Raw genomic sequence first — 17,999 nt, 5'->3', positions numbered from 1 at the left:
TGCCGCCTCCCCCTGCCCCGCCCCAATTTTTCGGACTGCTGCGCCGGGGGCAGTTCGTGACAGGAGCAGACCGTGCACGCACACCCGGAGGCCATACGTAGGCGGCGTGGCGTTTGGCGGCCGCGCGGGCGGCGGTGATGGCGGCTGCGGCGCGGCGGCGGCGGCGGCGGCGGCGGGCCCGGCTGATGACGTCACGCCGGGATGCCCGGCGCCAGGCCTAACTATAAAACGGCGTCGGCAGTGGCGCACCGCATTCGACCCGCTCCGGCGCTGCAACACAGTCAAAGAGCACCTCAAGATGTGCAGGGCGGTGATCTTCATGGCGCTGGTGGGGCTGGCCGTGGGCTATCCGGCTCTGAACGACGCCTTCAACGCTCTGATCGGTGAGTGTCGCTCGGCCACGCTCTGGTCGGTGGGTGTTGCTCGGCCACACTCTGACCGGTGCGTATCGCTCGGCCACGCTCTGATCGGTGGGTGTCGCCAGGCCACGGTCAGCTGACGCTCCGGTCAGCTGTGCGTGGCGCGGCGAACCATTTGCAAATCAGCGGCACGCATTGTTGCTCAGAGCTGTCTTCGGTTGCCTGTGCTAAGTACTTTGCATGCACCTACTCCGCTAATCACGATACAAGGCGAGAGCAAGAGGTCGGTTTGGTTTGCTGCGTGTAGAAGCTGAGTTCTGAAAATGAATGCGCTGTTCTTGTCAGCGGCCGAGGAATGAGAAACTTTAATTGACCGTTCAGCGGGCCGTTTAAGGTCATGTACACTGTGGACGCTTTTAGATAACTCGCCAATATTGAATCGGTATATCGTCAATATGAATCGTCAATAGTGCGGTGTAAGAGACGGGGCACTAGTGCCATGGATGGAATGCTTCTTCGGACCACTGTCTTCCTCTGGTGTGTTAGAATGTACATACAAACATACATGCATACCGCCAACACGTCTCATCTGGCGTGTTATTAGCATGTAAGTGCGTATTTGAGTCCTGGTTCCGGAAAGGTGAGACCGGTCGCCTCCTGATCCACCCTTGGCGCGCCGTCGCGTCGAACAGCGCTAATGCCGCTTGTAGTAGGTAGATGGTGCATCGGTTTAAGCCGCGCATTAGGTTGACGTCTGCACTGTCCTGGTTGCCGATGTTTTCCACCAATCAGCTCTCCCTCGCGCTGAAGTTGGCCCGTGTAAACGCCGCCCTGGCGGGGCTGGTCGGATGCCTGCTCACTGATTTCTTCGAACTGGAAAGAGCAAGACAAATGAAACCAAAATTTATTAGATCGTTCATGCAATGCTAAACACGATTTGCCAAAGTCGGCAATTTTGAGAGGAAACCAGGCCTGACCTAGTAGCCTGGATGCAAATATGTTTTTTGTTGTGGGGGCAGGCATGTCGATTTGAAAGGATCTTAGCCTTTAGCCTCTCGGCCTTTAGATCCTTGTTTTCCGGCTTTATGAGTCCAATGTTATTGTGTTAACAACCAGCAATATGCTGGAGATACTGGTTAAAAGATGTTCCAGTGTCAAACAGTGATTCTATCGACTAAGCTCAATATCTCAAGACGCGTTCATCTTCGAGTGTTTCTTGAGGATGGCTCATGAGGATAGGCGCAGCTCGAAATACTGGGCTTCGTTAATAGGATCGTTGTTTAGCATCACAATTTTGTTTAACCAGTGCCTGCTGGTATGTCGAAGGTCGTTAGCCCTTACGTATCTTGTTAAGTGCATTTGCGAGGATCTAAAGGCCATCATAGGTATAAATCGGATGGCACTCATAGCCCTGTTCCTCGTAGAATAACCAGACCATATAATACATTGGAGAGATAGATGCAGTGATATTTCGGCTACATGCCCTTATCGAAACGAATATCGGTAATGATTTTCGCTTCGGTAAAGCTGTGTAGCCGAAATATCACTGCATCTGTCTCTCCATTCTCCTGGTTGTTCTAGAAGGAATAAGAATATTAGTACTGTCTTAGTTGTTGTTAGCTCTTCCTTGTTATATCATATTATATATATATATATATATATATATATATATATATATATATAACACTTCTCTGTCAAGCAGTGCCAGTTTGCCATCTTGCGCCACTGAGACGCCGCGGTCATCGAGATCTGGGTTCATTGTTTATCCTTATCGCGCAGATTTGTACTTTTAGGAAAGTTTCTCTTCTCACGTTTGTAAATTGGGTGCAGCAAACTTTTGCTAAAAATTCATCATCACAGGACAACCCCGCCATTTGAATGTCTTGCCTACAACCGCCTGGTAGTTTCTGAAGCATAGTTTGAAGCAATGTGTGTCTTGTTTCTGAAAACTGCACGAAGCTGCGAACGGCGGTTGCAGAGATGCCAGTATCCAGAAAACTCATGCCTGCGCCGAATTACTCACACTGGGACTTTTTATTACGTAAGGCTTTCTTGCCTCGTGGCCACGCTTGTAAAAGCAGATCACACATTTGCATTATGCTGGAATTCCGAAATGAATGCCGAAAAGGGTGTGGATTTTTTACTAAAAGATTGACTTTAGGGCACAGCGACTGCCAGCACACTGGCTTCAGGTGAGAACAAATTCATTTGCTGTCAAAGAGGCTTCACAAGAGACCACACGCAATTCTTAGACATTTTAGGGGATACTTTTCATTACGCTGAAAATGTGTGCTCTGATTTGCGTTGGGAAAATAAGTGTCCAACCGCTTGCGTGAATGGGTGCAATCCATTCTTTTCATCCCTGTACCTTCTATCGATCCTCTGAAATACAGTCACATTTCGATGCCTTCAATCCGCTCGCACCCTCCCCATCATCTGCGTTGGGACGAGACCCGTTCAGCTCGAGGGGTCGGCCTCAGAGCCTGTTATTGTTGCTTTAGTGCTGGCGGCGGATCATGCGGATCGTGCCAGGATTCCGACACAGTCCGGTTCGTTGTAGCCACCACTCTTACAATACGATTGAAAGACACACGAGCACTCATGGGATTTTCCGGGAGGTTGCTTGCGACAATTTGTCACGGGCAGTGCAAACGACGCACGGACTAGACCACCAGTAATTGTTTGCAGAAGCTCACCTTGGGCGTCGTCTTGAAAGCAAGGGATCAAGAGCTTGTCTTCGGGTTGTGGTATCAGTGCGGTCACCGTTCTTATACCGAGTCATTGCCCTTTCCAGCAGTAATCCCTCTCACACCGGCGCCATGACCACCATGTTACCATATCGCCGTCACTGTTGGGGCACAGTGACGTCACTGTTGGGGCCACCACAGAGACGTCACTCTTGGGGCCATCACAGTGCAAAAGCTGCTGGTGACGGCCTGACCAGCCATCGCTCTCGCTGTCTCTGGGCAAGCAGCACTCTCCGTGCCGCCCGCCCCGGGAGTAACCACGCCCCGTGGCTCGGACCGGTCTCGGGCCGAGCTGCCGCGGCCGGCGTCTGCACCTGCCCGGCTGCCCCGTGTCGTCGCCGGTCCGTTACCGGCCGGATGACGAGCGGGCGCTGCGCCCGGTGTGACGTCAGAGGCGGACTCACGAGCGGGCTCTTCGCCCGGTGTGACGTAAGAGATGGACTGAATCTGACGGGATGTCCACCCGGGTGGGCGGCTGAACCGGCGCGGACCGTGCGGTCTCCAGTTGCTGCCCGTCATACGGTACAGCGGGTAATTCTCGGTGGCCAAACGGCCCGTTGTGAACAGGACCCTGGATGCCATGACCCACTGGACGAAGCCTTTGGATTCTCCATTCTGCATCCGTGATGAACTGCCTGGGCCTCATGCGGTCCAGTGCCACGTACGGACTCGGCATCTTTATCTGGTCTGGTGCTTCGCGCCAGATCACCATACCGTGCATCCAGCATCGCTTCTGCACGCCGCATTTCCCTTAGGCTCTGTTATGCTTATACAATGTTGTACCGAAACTCAGAACTAACTTATGGTCAGAAGATGAGGCATGCCTTCGAGAGTTTGGTTCGAGCTATCTGTTATGTATTCGTAAGTGTAGTCCGTTTGAAACCGAACATGCTCTCAAATTTGAACCCAGGAACAAAATATACCATCATCCACCGTCTCATGATCACAGCGTGCATTGAACGTATCATAAGACAGGCATCCGATTGCGCTGGTTGTAGACTTATGTCCGGTTGTAGGTTTGTGTTCCATGAGTAGCGTTTTAGCACTTGATACCTGGTGACATGTTCACATGGCGTGATGTTTCTTTTCAACGAGCACATGGCAAGCATGTATTGACATTCCTGGCTATGCCGGTAGTCGGCATCATTGTGGAATTGCCATACGGTTCTCACTAGTTCCCGCATGAGTTTAAGAGTTAAAGAGTCACTTGGGGCACACTACGTGCAGGCCGCCGACCAGCCCGCTGCTTCTGTTGTTGTCAGCCTGCTACTAGTATTGGTGTCAGCCTTCTGTCACCCATACGCCTACCTCACCACAGTCACAGTGGGACAGTGACGGGGGACGAGCCGACGAGGAGGACCCCTGTGGATCGAGAGGAAGAGCGCGGCCGCCTGGCTGCAGTCGACTCAGTCCGGAGTTGTCGCAGCTCGATCAAACGACGAAATATGGACTTGAACGAGGCTAGCCGGCACTCGTCCCCTCGGGCGGCTGCGAAGAAACAGCGAATAAAAGCCTCACCAGGCCGGCAGTGCACTTGGCTAACGGCAATCCCAAAGGCACCCAGGGCCATGCGCCGGTCACAGGGCTTATTTTCTTTTTTGAGCGTTGCAGGTGACGGCTCACAACGGGAGAAAGTGTGACGTCTCATGGTTGATCCAGGAATGTTCGTTTTGAATGCAAGAATGGCATGCTTTGGATACTATTCTGTGCATCCACTACCACTGCCACAGTACATCCACTCCCAACTGTTGCGCTAAATGGTTGCCGAGATCACCGACGTGCTATGCGGGAGGCCAATGAGTTCGCCGCCACGTGTTATTCAATGCACCAGACTAGCCCAGCGACGAACGGGCATTATCTAGTATTGACCAGCACACCGCTGCAGAACATGACTCTAGCCTGTTATGTTGCATCAGACAAGGGCCTTCAACAGCTTGCTTCCGCCGTCGCTGTGAGATCTGTTGTTTACGGTGTACAGGGGATCCATGACCCAGGCACTCAGACCACGGCTGCAAGGCGCCGTCGGCACCTCCAAACACGTTGACGCCTCTCGGAGCCTTGGTGACGTCAGGTGACCGGAGTTGCCAAGTACCGCTCCTCGAGGCCGTGGCCGGGTCACTCGGCCCCGTCCCGCTCGCGAAGTTGCACCCCCCCCCCCTCCCTCACCGGCGGCGGGCCATCCCAGGTCATTATGCCACGTCTCGCTCGCAGAGCTGCCCCTCCCCTCTCCTCCCCCCCCCTCCACACACACATCGGCGGCGGGCCAGCCCAGGTCATTGTGCCACGTCCCGCTCACGGAGCTGCTTCTCCGCCCCCCCCCCCCCCCCCCACCCATGTACACACACTGACGGCGGGCCAGTCCAGGTCATGGCATTGTGCATCGTGTGGTGCAGCTTCCGGTTGAAGAGGAGTGCCGTGACCCCTTCCCCCTCTGCTGGGCGCAAGGTGGGATGAGTCGTGCTGAACGAGTGGGACGCACCTCTCGACCGCCGGCCGAGCCCTGTCACCACCAGTCCGCGGCGCTCGCGCGCAGGAAGACGCTCGTACGGCGCATGGTTGGGCTTCGCTAGAGTCTGACCTTGGGGGCGTTATCGGTCTCGCCGCTGCCGGACTCGTGGGGTGTTTAGTTTGTAGGTCCCGGGAGCGGAGGTCTACATGTTGACTTTCCGGTGGGTCGGCGTCATTGATCTGTGCGGCCGTCTGTTAGCGGTTGGCATCGTGAGTTGTTAGTTGATCTAATGGCTTCCCATCTTTTGAAAGAGATGCCGACTCAGGACAGACGCTCAGCGCCAACACCTTGCATGACGTCACGGATCACCTTGTTGCCACCTTCCAGTCCATTTTCCGTGTGCGTCACGTGCAGATGTAAACATCAATGCACCTATTTGCACGCCTGTAAATGCCTTCACGCCCGCACAATATGACGCACATCCGTGACTGCACGCACATTCGCCACAGCACCCGCAGTGTCTCGGCGCGCCGTGGTGTTTTGCTGCGGACCGTCACAAGGTCATGACGACTGTGAGCTTGCGCGCCCGTCCTGCAGGGGCGGGCGCGCCTGCTTCGCTCCGCCGTGTGTTCCGGTCCGCTGCTGGAGGGCACGCAGGTCAAATGGCCGATGTGTTTGGGGACTGACGGCCTCATCGGGGCGCTATTCCCGCCGCTGCGCACCGTGGGGCCCGGGTGCGGTGCGCAGGGTCGGTGCCAGAGGTCTGACGCGGTACACCGAGTGCGGACCCGGCTTTCTGGAAGGGAGGACGCCGTGATCGACACAAAAACGCAACAGAGGATAACTTTGGTCGCAAAAGCTGTAGTCAGACGTTTGTTCTGGTACGGATGAGCGATTTTTCATTTATTTTACTTATCAGTTACCATTATCACACCGTATAATTTGGCATTGTCCTCAGCCTCAACTCATTCATGCATCAACATCGAAGCAGAGGTTAAATCAAACTTCTAGCCATTCAATCAATAACCTTGCGCAATAAAACCCCTTGCAATGCGCAGCCAGGTGACTGCTGCATTGCAATCGTCAAGCATGATGGCTTGTCGTAGCCATTTTGACGGTGCAGGTGACTTGCATTCTCACGCAGGTTTGATCCTCGGAAGGATACTGAGCAGAGCCCGTCGGTAGTTGGAAGACGTGGGCCCCGTTGAGATGCGAGACGCAACAATTCATGCCGCGCAAACTTTTGCAATCACGGAAAAGGAGAGCATTCGTTTTAGTTGTCACCTGGCAGTATAGCTATGGCCGTATTACTTAAATGTAGTACATGCAGTCTGCGCCATCGGCTCATGCTCTGATGAGCACTGTTGTTCACTACAGCTTCTCGTTTCAGTTTACCTTAACGCCTCTTTCAGTGCCCCGTTTACGGTTACCCCTTTTGTTTCACCCTCTCACAGTTCAATTTCTTTTTGGTTCCTTTTTCACACGTGATGTGCTTAGGTCTAAGGTCACACCCAACGCATCAGAGTGAACACCCCTTGGGGGCATGGTAACTGGCACAGAGGGGAAGGGGGCAAGTCGACTGAGTCACCACATTTTTTCAACAACATTTATTCGCCCTATGGGAGTGGGCCGGAAAGAAATTTCCCAACCTTACCATGGACGACCGTGCCTCCATTTTTCGCAACCCCGGCTGAGAAAATTCCGTGGCAATTTGAAGCTTTCCACACCAGATGTGACGCATGTTGCAAGTATGTGCGGATCGCTTATGTGATCGTGGGTCGCGTACACGACGTTAGCTGTTGTCATACCAAGTCACGAGTCGTTTCTTTGGAAACGGGCGAAATAAACGAGTAGCACAGGACCACGCTGAATAACACGAGGGGGAAAACACCAGAGACGAATGATGCCGGCACCATTCGGCACTGTTCGGCACCATCTGGCACTGTCCGGCACTGTCCGGCCTGGTCCAGCCCCACCTTTTCCGACGCTTTCTAACGCTGTTCTCTCTCGTTGTAGGGAGTTCAGGGTCCGCTTGCTCTCTCCCTGTGGTTCGCGGCCCTTGCAGGGCGTACTTCCAGAGGTACGCCTTCAACCCCAGCACCGGCACCTGCCAGCTCTTCATCTTTGGCGGCTGCGACGGCAACGCCAACAACTTCCTGAAGCGACACCAGTGTCAGCAGGCCTGTGGCGGCTACTGAAGAGCGCGCGGCGGAGGAGACGGAACCGGGTTGTCTCTGGCGCGGAAAGCAGACGACATGGCGGACATGGGCGCCCACGTTGCATGGCAGCGCGGGTGATGTCAAAAGCGAGGGTGTCTCTGCTGGCTATGTACACAGCACGTAAGATGAGGGGTGTGTATGTGGTGTGTAAGGTAATATACGCCTCTTATGTGCTGATCTGCGCTTGTGAATGTTCGTAGGCTGCTGAGATTGTTTTTGTACGGTATTTATTTACCTTTGCTGTTGTGGCATGGAAATGAATAGTGTTTTGGCAGTTAGTCATTCTGCCCTCGCTTGTTTGCACAATGTGTCACTGCAATGAAGGTCATGAATCATTCAAATGCACGTGTTTTACAATACATTCAACACTCACCTCTTAAAGTCGCTATCAGAGCTCGTCACTCGTCCTTTCATCGGCGCATCAGTTCGTCATTCTTCAGAATGCCATTGCACCTCGTCATGGTAACCAGTCGCAAAATCGACGCTCCGACAAAATACCCAGGCCCACCAGTTCTGACTTTCTCCACAAGCAGGTTGGGTGTAGCCTGCACAGAGAAGTCAGCACAGCGAAAGCGCTGGCATGAATATGATGATTCCACCCGTATCCGGCATAGGAACTTGCTTCCTGCACCGGTCAGTTTTTACTGACCTTGTGAAGCGATCTCATCGAGTCATCTAGTTGACTTCATTGAGTCAGTTTATGCTGACTAGATAGCGCCTTTAACCTCCGCCCTGATAGGACGGAGGTTAGTAGGTAGGGTAGATAGGGTAGGGGGGGGGGAGGGGGTCGATGCGGCTCCCCAAACTAGGGTTTTTAGGATACCTCTACGGCGTGCTGTGTAATCGCGCCCAATTTTCCAGAAGTCTATGGAGCATCTGCTGCGTGTTTTTGCTACACAAATGGGTCTACTTTGTGTCTTAGCATTTCTGGTTTCGAAGCGGCGCCGGTTTGAGGAGCACTGCGCGGTGATATACAGACGGAGTGGCCGGCAGGCGGCAACCGACGGTGCCTTGGAACGCGAGTGGTGGGTCGACTTCATTTCATTAACGGAACCAGATATGATTAAAAAACACGTTAAAAACATAAGTATATACCATATTATACTCAAAACTCAACAAGAAACACGCCTGCTTAAACTGTGTCGCCACAAGGTCTGGTATTATATACATGATGTAAAGCTAAGGAAGGTAATTCTGAGAAAAATTAAATTTGACCTGTCAAAAAGGTCAATTATTGACCTGACGACATGGAAACTGGCAGTAATTGCAAGATCTTGTTGAGACTTATCCCTGTATTTTTCCGCTAAGCTCCGTCTCCGTTACTGCTCTATCTCCATTATTGTCTCCATTACTGTTTCCATTAATATATCTTCAAGCTACTTCTCCATTAATATCTCCATTACTACCTCCACACCAGTGGGTCGCATCGACACCCCTGTCAGTCCGAGTTATGAAAACGGCGGATCAGGTGGATACAGTTATGCGGACCTGGCAGCATAATATTGGTGCTGGTTATACTTGTCCCGATCAGAATAGGCTTTATTATCTCTTGCCCTGAGTGTTGCCTGCCGAAGAACTGGGGTGGGTGGCTGGCCAGCAGCCGCAGCTGTTCACTCGCACCATCACATGACGGGTATTCGTCGCAGAACAGCACGCTGTCAACCGTCAGAACCTGTGGGTGAAATGACTTCAATGGCCTATTCAACAGATCATTTGGATTTCCGATGTAAGTGCGCGACTGGCCGGGGAGAGCAGGTCACTGCATCTGTTGACGTCCCGGTCCCCGGGAGCTGGGACCGGAGACGTGTCTCCGGGGTGGCTTAACACACAATGCTTCGCCAATCAGATCTCATTGCGACAACTTTGGTCGACAAACGACGAAGCATATAACGCTGCACATGACCATTCCAACGCACGCTCTCTACTAGACCGCGCGGAAGCACCGTAAATTGCAAAATAGTTCAAAAGTCGGGGCACGCGTCAGCTCGGGCTCACACTATACGGAGTCGTGTGGCCCCCAGTCAGTCATACACCACCACTGTGAGGAGGTGACCTGACCGTCGCCGTGTGACCTCTGCCGCGCGGTCCGACCACAGACCGACTCCTTGCCGAGGGATCAGTCGTTCACATGCCGCCATACTCGCCGGCCGCGAAGTCCAGCCTCCTCGAGATGTCGTCGACAGGGTCCGGACCAATGTTCACTTGGCACCCTCGGCCACCGGTCGCCATCAGTCGAGCGTGAGCGTCTCCGAGCTAACCCAGACCCTGTCCCCTGGCTCTCATCGACCCGATCGGCGTAAAGGGCCGATCGGAATCGGCGCCTGACTGGCATCAGGAGATCCGGCCCTGCGGACCGGGACCTGAGTGCGATTCCAGCCAGCGAACGAGGCCTTTGGCCCTCAGAACTTAATCGTCGGTCCCGAGTGAGCCAAAGGCCCGCGGGACGCTCCCCTGTGCACGCTCCCCCTCCCCCCCTCTCTTCGACCGTCTGCGCCACCGCGCAGGGGCGGTGTTTGATGGCGGGCGGGAGGGGGGCCCCGGCCGTTGACCACAGCGTCGTTTCGAGTTCCTTATCGCGGCGCGACTGGCACCGGGATGCACCTCAGTGGTGCTCTTGCTCCGACGCAGCGGTACACCTCGGCGGCGCCCGTGACCCGACGCCGGGGTACGCCTCGGCAGAGCCCATGACATGACACCGGGGTACACCTCGGCGGAGCGCATGACCTGACGCCGGGTACACCTCGCCTGAGCCCGTGACCCGACGCCGGGGCACATCATGGCGGCGCCCGTGACCCGGAGGCGTAGCACGGCCGTCCGTGCAGTGACATGGTCGTTACATAGTGATTTAGTGGCAGCGACATCGTCGCTTATAAATAAGACCGCACACATTGACCAGGTCAATGCACTCGGAGTTTAAAACCCACAGTTGCTATCGGTTCACAAACGCAGAGCAGGCGGGGAAAAGCCAGTGGGAATGGCATTTGAGGCAAAAAATGTCGTCTCTAAAACACACTCTTTAAAAACGCCGCGACACAGCGTGGACAATTGCTTACGACAGAGCCCAGAATCGCTGAATAGTAGTAATTTTTCCGAGGCTAAATGCACGGACGTCATCATCAAATGTCACTTAACGGTTGCTTTTGAAGCAGGGTACTTTTTTAATGTTGTGCTAGTTTGAACACTGATGAGACTTTGGTTTGGCCATTTATGGTTTGAGCTGCGCTTGGCATAGTATCGTGTATCTGTGGTTAGAAGCTGCGTGATTAAACGAATGCGCAAATGTTCTTTCTCCTATGGTGAACTATATTTCAACCAATGCTCGGTACAAGTCATCGATACCTTTCTGCCCCGCAACAGAGATCATGCAGCTCTTAGATGTAGAACAGTGTATCGAGTGCCATGAAGTGGGAGTTTGGCTGACAGCGCTGTGGTTGGCTTGGCTTTCTTTTCATTTATTAAAGGTTGCAGGGATTCAGCACATTTTCGTACCTCCATGCATCGTGTTTTACCTTGTTTAACCTTGCTTATGCGTTACTTTAAGCACTGTTGAAAGCGTCAAATATTCTAATATGCTGTAACGACTGTTGAAAGTCTGCTGTAAGACAGGACCTCCTGGTATATCAAGGCAGGTAATTTTCAGCATGAAAATTGTCTTGGCCCATAGTCTCGCTTAATAGATATCAACCCAAATCACAGTTAGATGCTGATGACCATCGTGATGCTTTAGTGTCCAATGCAAACCAACCTGGACCGAACCATGGCCATTCAAAACAAACCTGATATATCTGATTCAATCCAGAATTGGTGTGAGGCCACCGAACAGCATGTGTGCATCAAAATTATTATTTACAGGTTACGTTCTGCTATGAAAATTCAACAGCAGCTAAATTTTCAGCAAAAATAGAATCAGTCCGAGCCACAGATTTCCGAAATCTCCGGAGTCAGAGATCTAGTCCTGGTGCCTTGAGCGAAACCTCAGACCACGATAGCCTTGGGACCACGTGATAAAAATTGTCGGGTCAGAGTCTGATCTCAAATCATTCCTAAAATGAACTGGCTCACGCAAGTCGGATCTTAAAACCCCTTGAGCCAGAGTTCGAGTTCGGCTGGACTAAGGCCTTTACTCGATGGATGCCGGAAGGTTCGCCAGCTTTCCCAGGTGCAATCCATTCGTACGCTGAACGGTCTGTGCGCATATAAATGAGATCACAAGCTGTAGCCCACACAGTGTGAAGTTATAGCTCACACAGTGTGAAGTTATAGCTCACACAGTGTGAAGTTATGGCTCACACAGTGTGACGTTACAGTTCTGCTCTCTAAAACCGGCCACCGATCCAAAAATGCACTTGAAAAATGCATCACTAGTATTAGCTCGTACATCAAACAAGGAATTGTCTCGCACGACTCGCGGATGGGTGAGGCCCATCCGCATATTTCACCGTGTTCTCCCACGGTACTGGACACGTGCCGCACGTGTCCCGGGCGGGGTCGTGCGGGTGGTGCGGCACTGTTGTATGAATCCGCCGCTGGCACCCATTGAGAAGGTGCGGCCGGTCGGAGGTCCTTCCACGGCGCACACCTGTGGCCCCCCGCTGTGGGGCGCACCCCGCTAATGACACGGGCGGAGACAGCGGAAGTCAGGTGGGGAGGGGGGAACACACCGGCTGTTACCAACTGCCGCCGGATGGCGCCTGGAATTCGGGGCACGCGCGGCCTGGGGCCGCAGCCCCCCTGCCGCGTATGCCTGAGAGCGCCTCTGGCACCGACCGGTGATTTACACCGTGAGCCGTGTCCGACATGAGTCGTGACCTGCGACGCAGGACGCTTTGGAAGCCCTCGGTTTGGCCGCCGGCGTTGCCAGCATTTTCACCAAGGTGAGCGGGCCGAGGCCGGCCGGCCGCAGTGGGGCAAGCCAGGCGCCGCGCGGGGAAGGGCCTGTCGGCGCCGGCGATGCACCCCGCGACGGCGCGGACAGGCCCGGAGACTACTGTCGCAGATGCCTCCCACAAGGAGGATCGGGACCCCAATAGGAGCACACCATGCTCTGCAGCGTGATGGAAGCCGCATGCGAGTCTTAATACCCTTTGTTTTTGGTTTGTGTTTTAAGTACGGAATACAACCAAAAAGAGCCTTTTCGGTATCTTGCAATGGATTTGCATTGCTCGAATGGTATTCATTGTGGACACTTGCCCGAGGTAAAAGAAAACACCTTTATTTAGCCGTTTCCTCTAAAAGCACGTGCGGCCATCAATGCGCTCGTTCCGATGTCAGATTGATTATGGCTCAGTTTTCAAAGTGGCAGCGACACATAGCGGAACTAAAGTCGATAGCAAATCGCTGCGGGATCGCAGCCTCTGGAAGGCCTTCTGGAAGGTACTATAAATCTTCTGGAAGGCACTACAATCTTCTCACGCCTGAGAGCAATGTTCAGCGCTCAAAAACCCTCTTTTGGTGCCAAGAGTGCAGATCATTCGAGTCAGCGTAGTCCATTTACCGGTGGCGAACAAGTGTGGAACATGTGGGTCGTGAATGTCGTGACCAACGCTTTCACAATGCTCAAAATTGTTGATGGTGGGACGTTGACACGCTTAAAACTCTTTATTTGCTTCGAACGCAACAAAAACAGTTTGCAAACAATGATTGAATGTTTGTGCCACGAACGTCGTTATTCACGGTGCTCCAACATAGTCCAAAATTATCTAAACGTTGGTAAAGGAAGTTTTATAGCATTTGAGCAGCTACAAATTCACAGTTTTGACCTTTGACTAACCGTGGGTTATGACGTTCACAATTCCGTTGTTAGATTCGTGTTTACTTCGGGCAAATCTACTTTGCCGCGTCGAATTGTGTCGAATTTTGCAATCATGCCACAAACAAGATTGCTTTGGGGTGTATCATCCTTTCCTCTCGAGCGTGCCAGCATTTGCTACCTCTCCTTTTCTTGGGTCCGCCAGAAAATTCGACTCATGTCGTGCGATCGCTATATTTTGTTAGTGGTCGCAGCAGTTTGTGAAATCGAGCCAATGAGAACGGAATGGTGCTATATTGTCACAAGCATTAAGAGCACTTATTGGTGACATCGTTGTTAAAATATTCGCACCCACCTACGGCCAACCACTGCCAGCTGAAACAGAAGCCTGCCCGGTATCAACAAAAATCAGCTGTGCACTTACGTCACTTTTCGACATTTTCCTTTCCCAGAAAAACTACTTTTACCAATATATGTATTCTCTACAAACTATGTCAAAAACGTATCAAAGATATGGCGGGGTGTGACCTGTTGGCAAGGCAACGGTTTCACCTAACGGGGAGGGGGGCGATTTTGACTCAGAAGAACCTGGCGGTTGCTGGGGGCAATTCTTCCCCATAGTCAACATGTCAAAATAGCCCCTGACACAGTCTCCTGGCCTAAGCCTCACAGCATAACGATAGTCGCAAGACAGACCCAGTGTACCATCCACAAGGCAAGCACAGGATAACAGCCAGCCAACACCTTACTGAGCGTGTCCCCCTTACCGCCACCGACAGCAGACGGGTCCGCCTCCCTCGGCAGCGACAGTGCGGCTGGCGCGATAGTTGTGTGGATCCGGCACCGGTGGCTCGCTCGGGCCGAGACGGCCTGGCGGATGCTCCTGTGCAGAGCGAGCTCGAGAGTCGGGACGGTGTCTCCGGCTCCGCGTCGGCAGCGTCCCAGCCGTGCGTCCAGCATCGTCGCCAGCATGGTGAGTGTACGACGGAGTGGCGGCCTCGCTTCTGCCAACCTGTGACGGTGCTGAGCGCTGGACCTAGCTTACCCCGCGTGACGGCACACGCCAAAGTTGACGGGCCAGCTCAAGCTGTCATCCTAGCTCTCTCCGGTGTAGGAGAGAATGGATGCAGGACATGGGGGTCAGTCACCAACCAGTCACCAACTTCAAACAGGCTTATACTGGAGAGTGCATGGCAACTGACGAATCAAAACGGCCTTGAGTCCCGCTGAGCGCTGCAAGGTTTTCGCGCCGTGCTGGCGGCTGTGACGTTGCAGGGCTTAGACCCTCCAGGCAAAATGACCACCGCAGTCGGCGCGCCATAAAACCCCAATCCAATAAGACCCTTCAAAAGAGTTTATGCCGCTTCAAGTCCACCTGGTTGATGAACGACTGACCGGGACGCTTGAGAGATTACTTCAGTAAAAGGTGTATCTATGTTGTTCCGCCAAGTACAAAACGATCAATCGGTCGTCTTGCCCTCCGCCGCAAGATGACGAAGATTTCCCCACCAACATTTCCCCAGAATTCCGCGTCATAAAGCAGTGTTTCAGAGAAGGCTCACAAGCCGCGCACCTTCAGAAAATATCCAGGACACAGGTGCATTGTCCTGGACCCTTACTTCTTCTTTTCGCTTGCGCTCGTTGCGCTCGCACTGCGTGAAATCTGGTGCAGCCTTCCGAAATTATTTTGGACCATGTTTAATATGACCTGCTGTTGGTTTAGCAACGTAAAACATCTCATCATTTAGCGTCGACCGCTCTCCGCAGAAGGCAATGAAGCAAACAACACCTGTGCCATGGACTCCTAAGTCAACATAATCTTTATAGTAAATGAACAGCGAACTCGACTTGGAATATCTTCTTGTCTCCTCCAAATGGTATCATGATGTACCTTAAATCCGAAAAATGTGTCGTTCGCAAGTGACAACTCTGCCGACACTTTTCTGTGCAGTGTGTGGCATGCCCAAGTCACAGATGCCGGGCCTGAGCCAGCGAGAATCCCATCACTCTGTCCCGCGTGCACGAGGTAAAATTTGGTCAAAACGGCAGCTCCCAAGTCTGCCCTATCGCCTGTGCTCAGGTGCTATAGCTTACATCCCTGACACTGGCAAAGTGGCGACGCTTACTCAGTCTGTTGCAAGAACCACAGTGCGCGTTTGGCGTCCGTCTCTGTCCCGGCCTTGTCCTCTATGAGCGCACGCTGGGGAAGAGACGTTTTTCTGTTCTATCTTGCGGATTCCTACGGTACACTCTCCCGCTGATAGTCATTAATGGGGCTTCAGCGATGCACAGATACCTGCGGGCCTCATGCAAAATGTTTTTGCGGCGGCGCTGCTTGGACGTGAACGAGCGTAGTTTGTGATTAAGGTGTTTGCGCTGCGGTGGGACATATCTGAAATGGACGCTGGTGGTAGCATGAAATGCGAGAGAAATGTTCCATCCCAAGCCTATTTTTAACTACGTAGTCCTGCGTGACTTCATTACTTAAACCCATCAACTCACCCCACTCGAACCGGTTCCGACCACGTCAGGTAACGCACGCGGTGCGAAGAAGTGCGTGCTTTTGCACGCCTGCATACCATGAACCGCTATTCTTGTGTAAATCCTTGGCACGTGGTGCTATGGGCAGGAGGCGCTCCGGACGGCGGCGGCGGTGTTGGCGGCCGCGTGTCCTGCTGGCAGCCCTCTTCCTTGGCACGCCCAGCCCTCGCCTGCAACGAGGCCGTGTGCGCCAGCATCGCCTCCAAGTGTATGCTGACCGGCAGCTGCAAGTGCGACATGACAAACCTCACCCAACTGCAACCTGCTGCAAGGAATGCGCTCAATGCCTGGACGAGCTGTACGAAGAGTGCTGCTATTGCTTCAGTGAGTATCGTGCGTCGTGGCCGTACCCGTCATGGCTTTTAGGTTTAGCTCACGTGTTTAATTCGTTTTCACGCTATGGAGCGCTCTCCAACACAATGGCGATGGGACTTAGTCTCGTTGGGGCAGTAGCGCCTGGTGGTCACTACCCGCTTTTAACAAAATTGCTTTGCGCGTTGCTCATGTTACATACCATTACGTTAAGTATGGAGACTTCAATGCAACAGTTAAGACGTAACATGAATCTCCAGACTGCAATTTCAACACAAGAGGGTAGCACTACGCGCATTAACGGCACTTCGCAGCACGCACGCTCGTCCGCTCGTCCGCGCTCTGAATCCACTGATGCGACCAGATTAAATAACTGTGCGAGAAGTCGCCGGTAGTGACCCTGTGACCTTTACCCTGACCTGACCGTGAATTCTGCGGATGGAGTGCACGTGCTCTAACCCTCCTCGTACACACGTTTGTTTCTTTACCTTGGCTCTACAAGCTGGCCTCAGAGGAGGTGCGCAGTTCCCAGTTCAGTTGAAGGAGCAGGCGCTTAAGCGCCCCCGCCCCTCCGCGTCATCCAGTACCTCAAGTTTGATATGAAAATGGGCCAAATTCATGGAAACACCCACCTTTTGCCTACCTTGTGAGTAGGCTTTTTTGGTTCTCTGCCTCAGAGTCCCCCGAAATTTCGAGAACTAAGCAGGCTGGGGCCCAGAAGGAACGGCATCGAAAAAATCACGTCAAGTGGTAGAAGAAATACGTCATTTTGAAACAGCAAATGTGGCCTCCACCAGCTTAAATTAGGTCATAAGGGGCAGCCAAGAACTTTATAATAGACTCATGTTGCGGAAATGCGGCAAACGGCGTTGATAACTCTAAGAAAACTATCAGACAGACACCAGCTTCCATCGACAGTTGAGTCTGTTATAAGGTGCTGTCATGCCAGGTCAAAGGGGTGAAGGCCATTGTTTCACTGGTCCGTCCGGTTCCATGAAGAAGTTACCGAACCACATCATTGGTACAAACAGCGTCGGCAATTTTTTAAGCTTTAAGATGCTTGCAGTTAAGGTTCAAATAGGCTCAACATTTGACCTTTAAGAGATCAAATCTGGTCATAAATGTCAAGATGGACCGAGCCTGACTTTGGATGGCCTAAACTGCGAAAACGGTAAGAACGGTAGTAATGCACCTCAAAAATATAAAGTTAGGAATTTTTGAAGGGCATTTCCTGCGATGAGTACGCTTGATTTGTCACGTTTCAACAAAACGTTACGGATATGACCACGGAGACGGAGGTGACATGTCATTTACCGTCATGGTCAGAAGCTTAAAATCTTTACATGTGTAACTATGATTTAACTTCCTTGGAGGACTTAACTCAGCCCATGAAGCCCGTAGGGCGTTGGAATCAGTTTGCGGTAACCACGAATCCAGGATTTTCTCAGGGGAGGGGGCTAGTTTGTGAGAGAGCCTTAGTCAACTCGGCCAGTCCCACAGCTTTACATTAAGTCCCAAAATATTTTTTTTAATTTTATTTTTAGGTTAAGCTCTCTCTTCTTTATACCGGAATTTCATTTCAGACTAGTGTAGGCCTCTTTGCCGATCTAAGGCCCTTGATCC

The 17,999-nt window shown here is 52.6% G+C and overlaps 1 protein-coding gene across 1 annotated transcript; it reads left to right on the top strand.

Annotated features, from left to right (window-relative positions):
• Positions 1-268: 268 nt before the first annotated feature.
• LOC119090606 (kunitz-type serine protease inhibitor Bt-KTI) lies at positions 269-7,948 on the top strand. Its single transcript, XM_037213441.1, has 2 exons — positions 269-383; positions 7,572-7,948. Exons 1-2 carry the CDS (start codon positions 299-301, stop codon positions 7,751-7,753), a joined length of 267 nt encoding a protein of 88 aa, XP_037069336.1. The 5' UTR covers positions 269-298; the 3' UTR covers positions 7,754-7,948.
• The last annotated feature ends 10,051 nt before the right edge of the window (positions 7,949-17,999 follow it).

This window comes from Pollicipes pollicipes, unplaced genomic scaffold (assembly GCF_011947565.3).
Source record: "Pollicipes pollicipes isolate AB1234 unplaced genomic scaffold, Ppol_2.1 Scaffold_3087;HRSCAF=3621_pilon_pilon_pilon, whole genome shotgun sequence".
In the NCBI taxonomy this organism is placed as follows: domain Eukaryota; kingdom Metazoa; phylum Arthropoda; class Thecostraca; order Pollicipedomorpha; family Pollicipedidae; genus Pollicipes; species Pollicipes pollicipes.
The sequence above is the reverse complement of the archived record's forward strand: the minus strand, read 5'-3'. Positions and strand labels throughout refer to the sequence as shown.

Excerpts from the sequence above, each read along its gene's own strand:
- LOC119090606 (XM_037213441.1), top strand. The coding sequence starts at position 299 with ATGTGCAGGGCGGTGATCTTCATGGCGCTGGTGGGGCTGGCCGTGGGC. Across the intron at positions 384-7,571 it reads CGCCTTCAACGCTCTGATCG|GGAGTTCAGGGTCCGCTTGC; the intron begins GTGAGTGTCGCT and ends CTCTCGTTGTAG.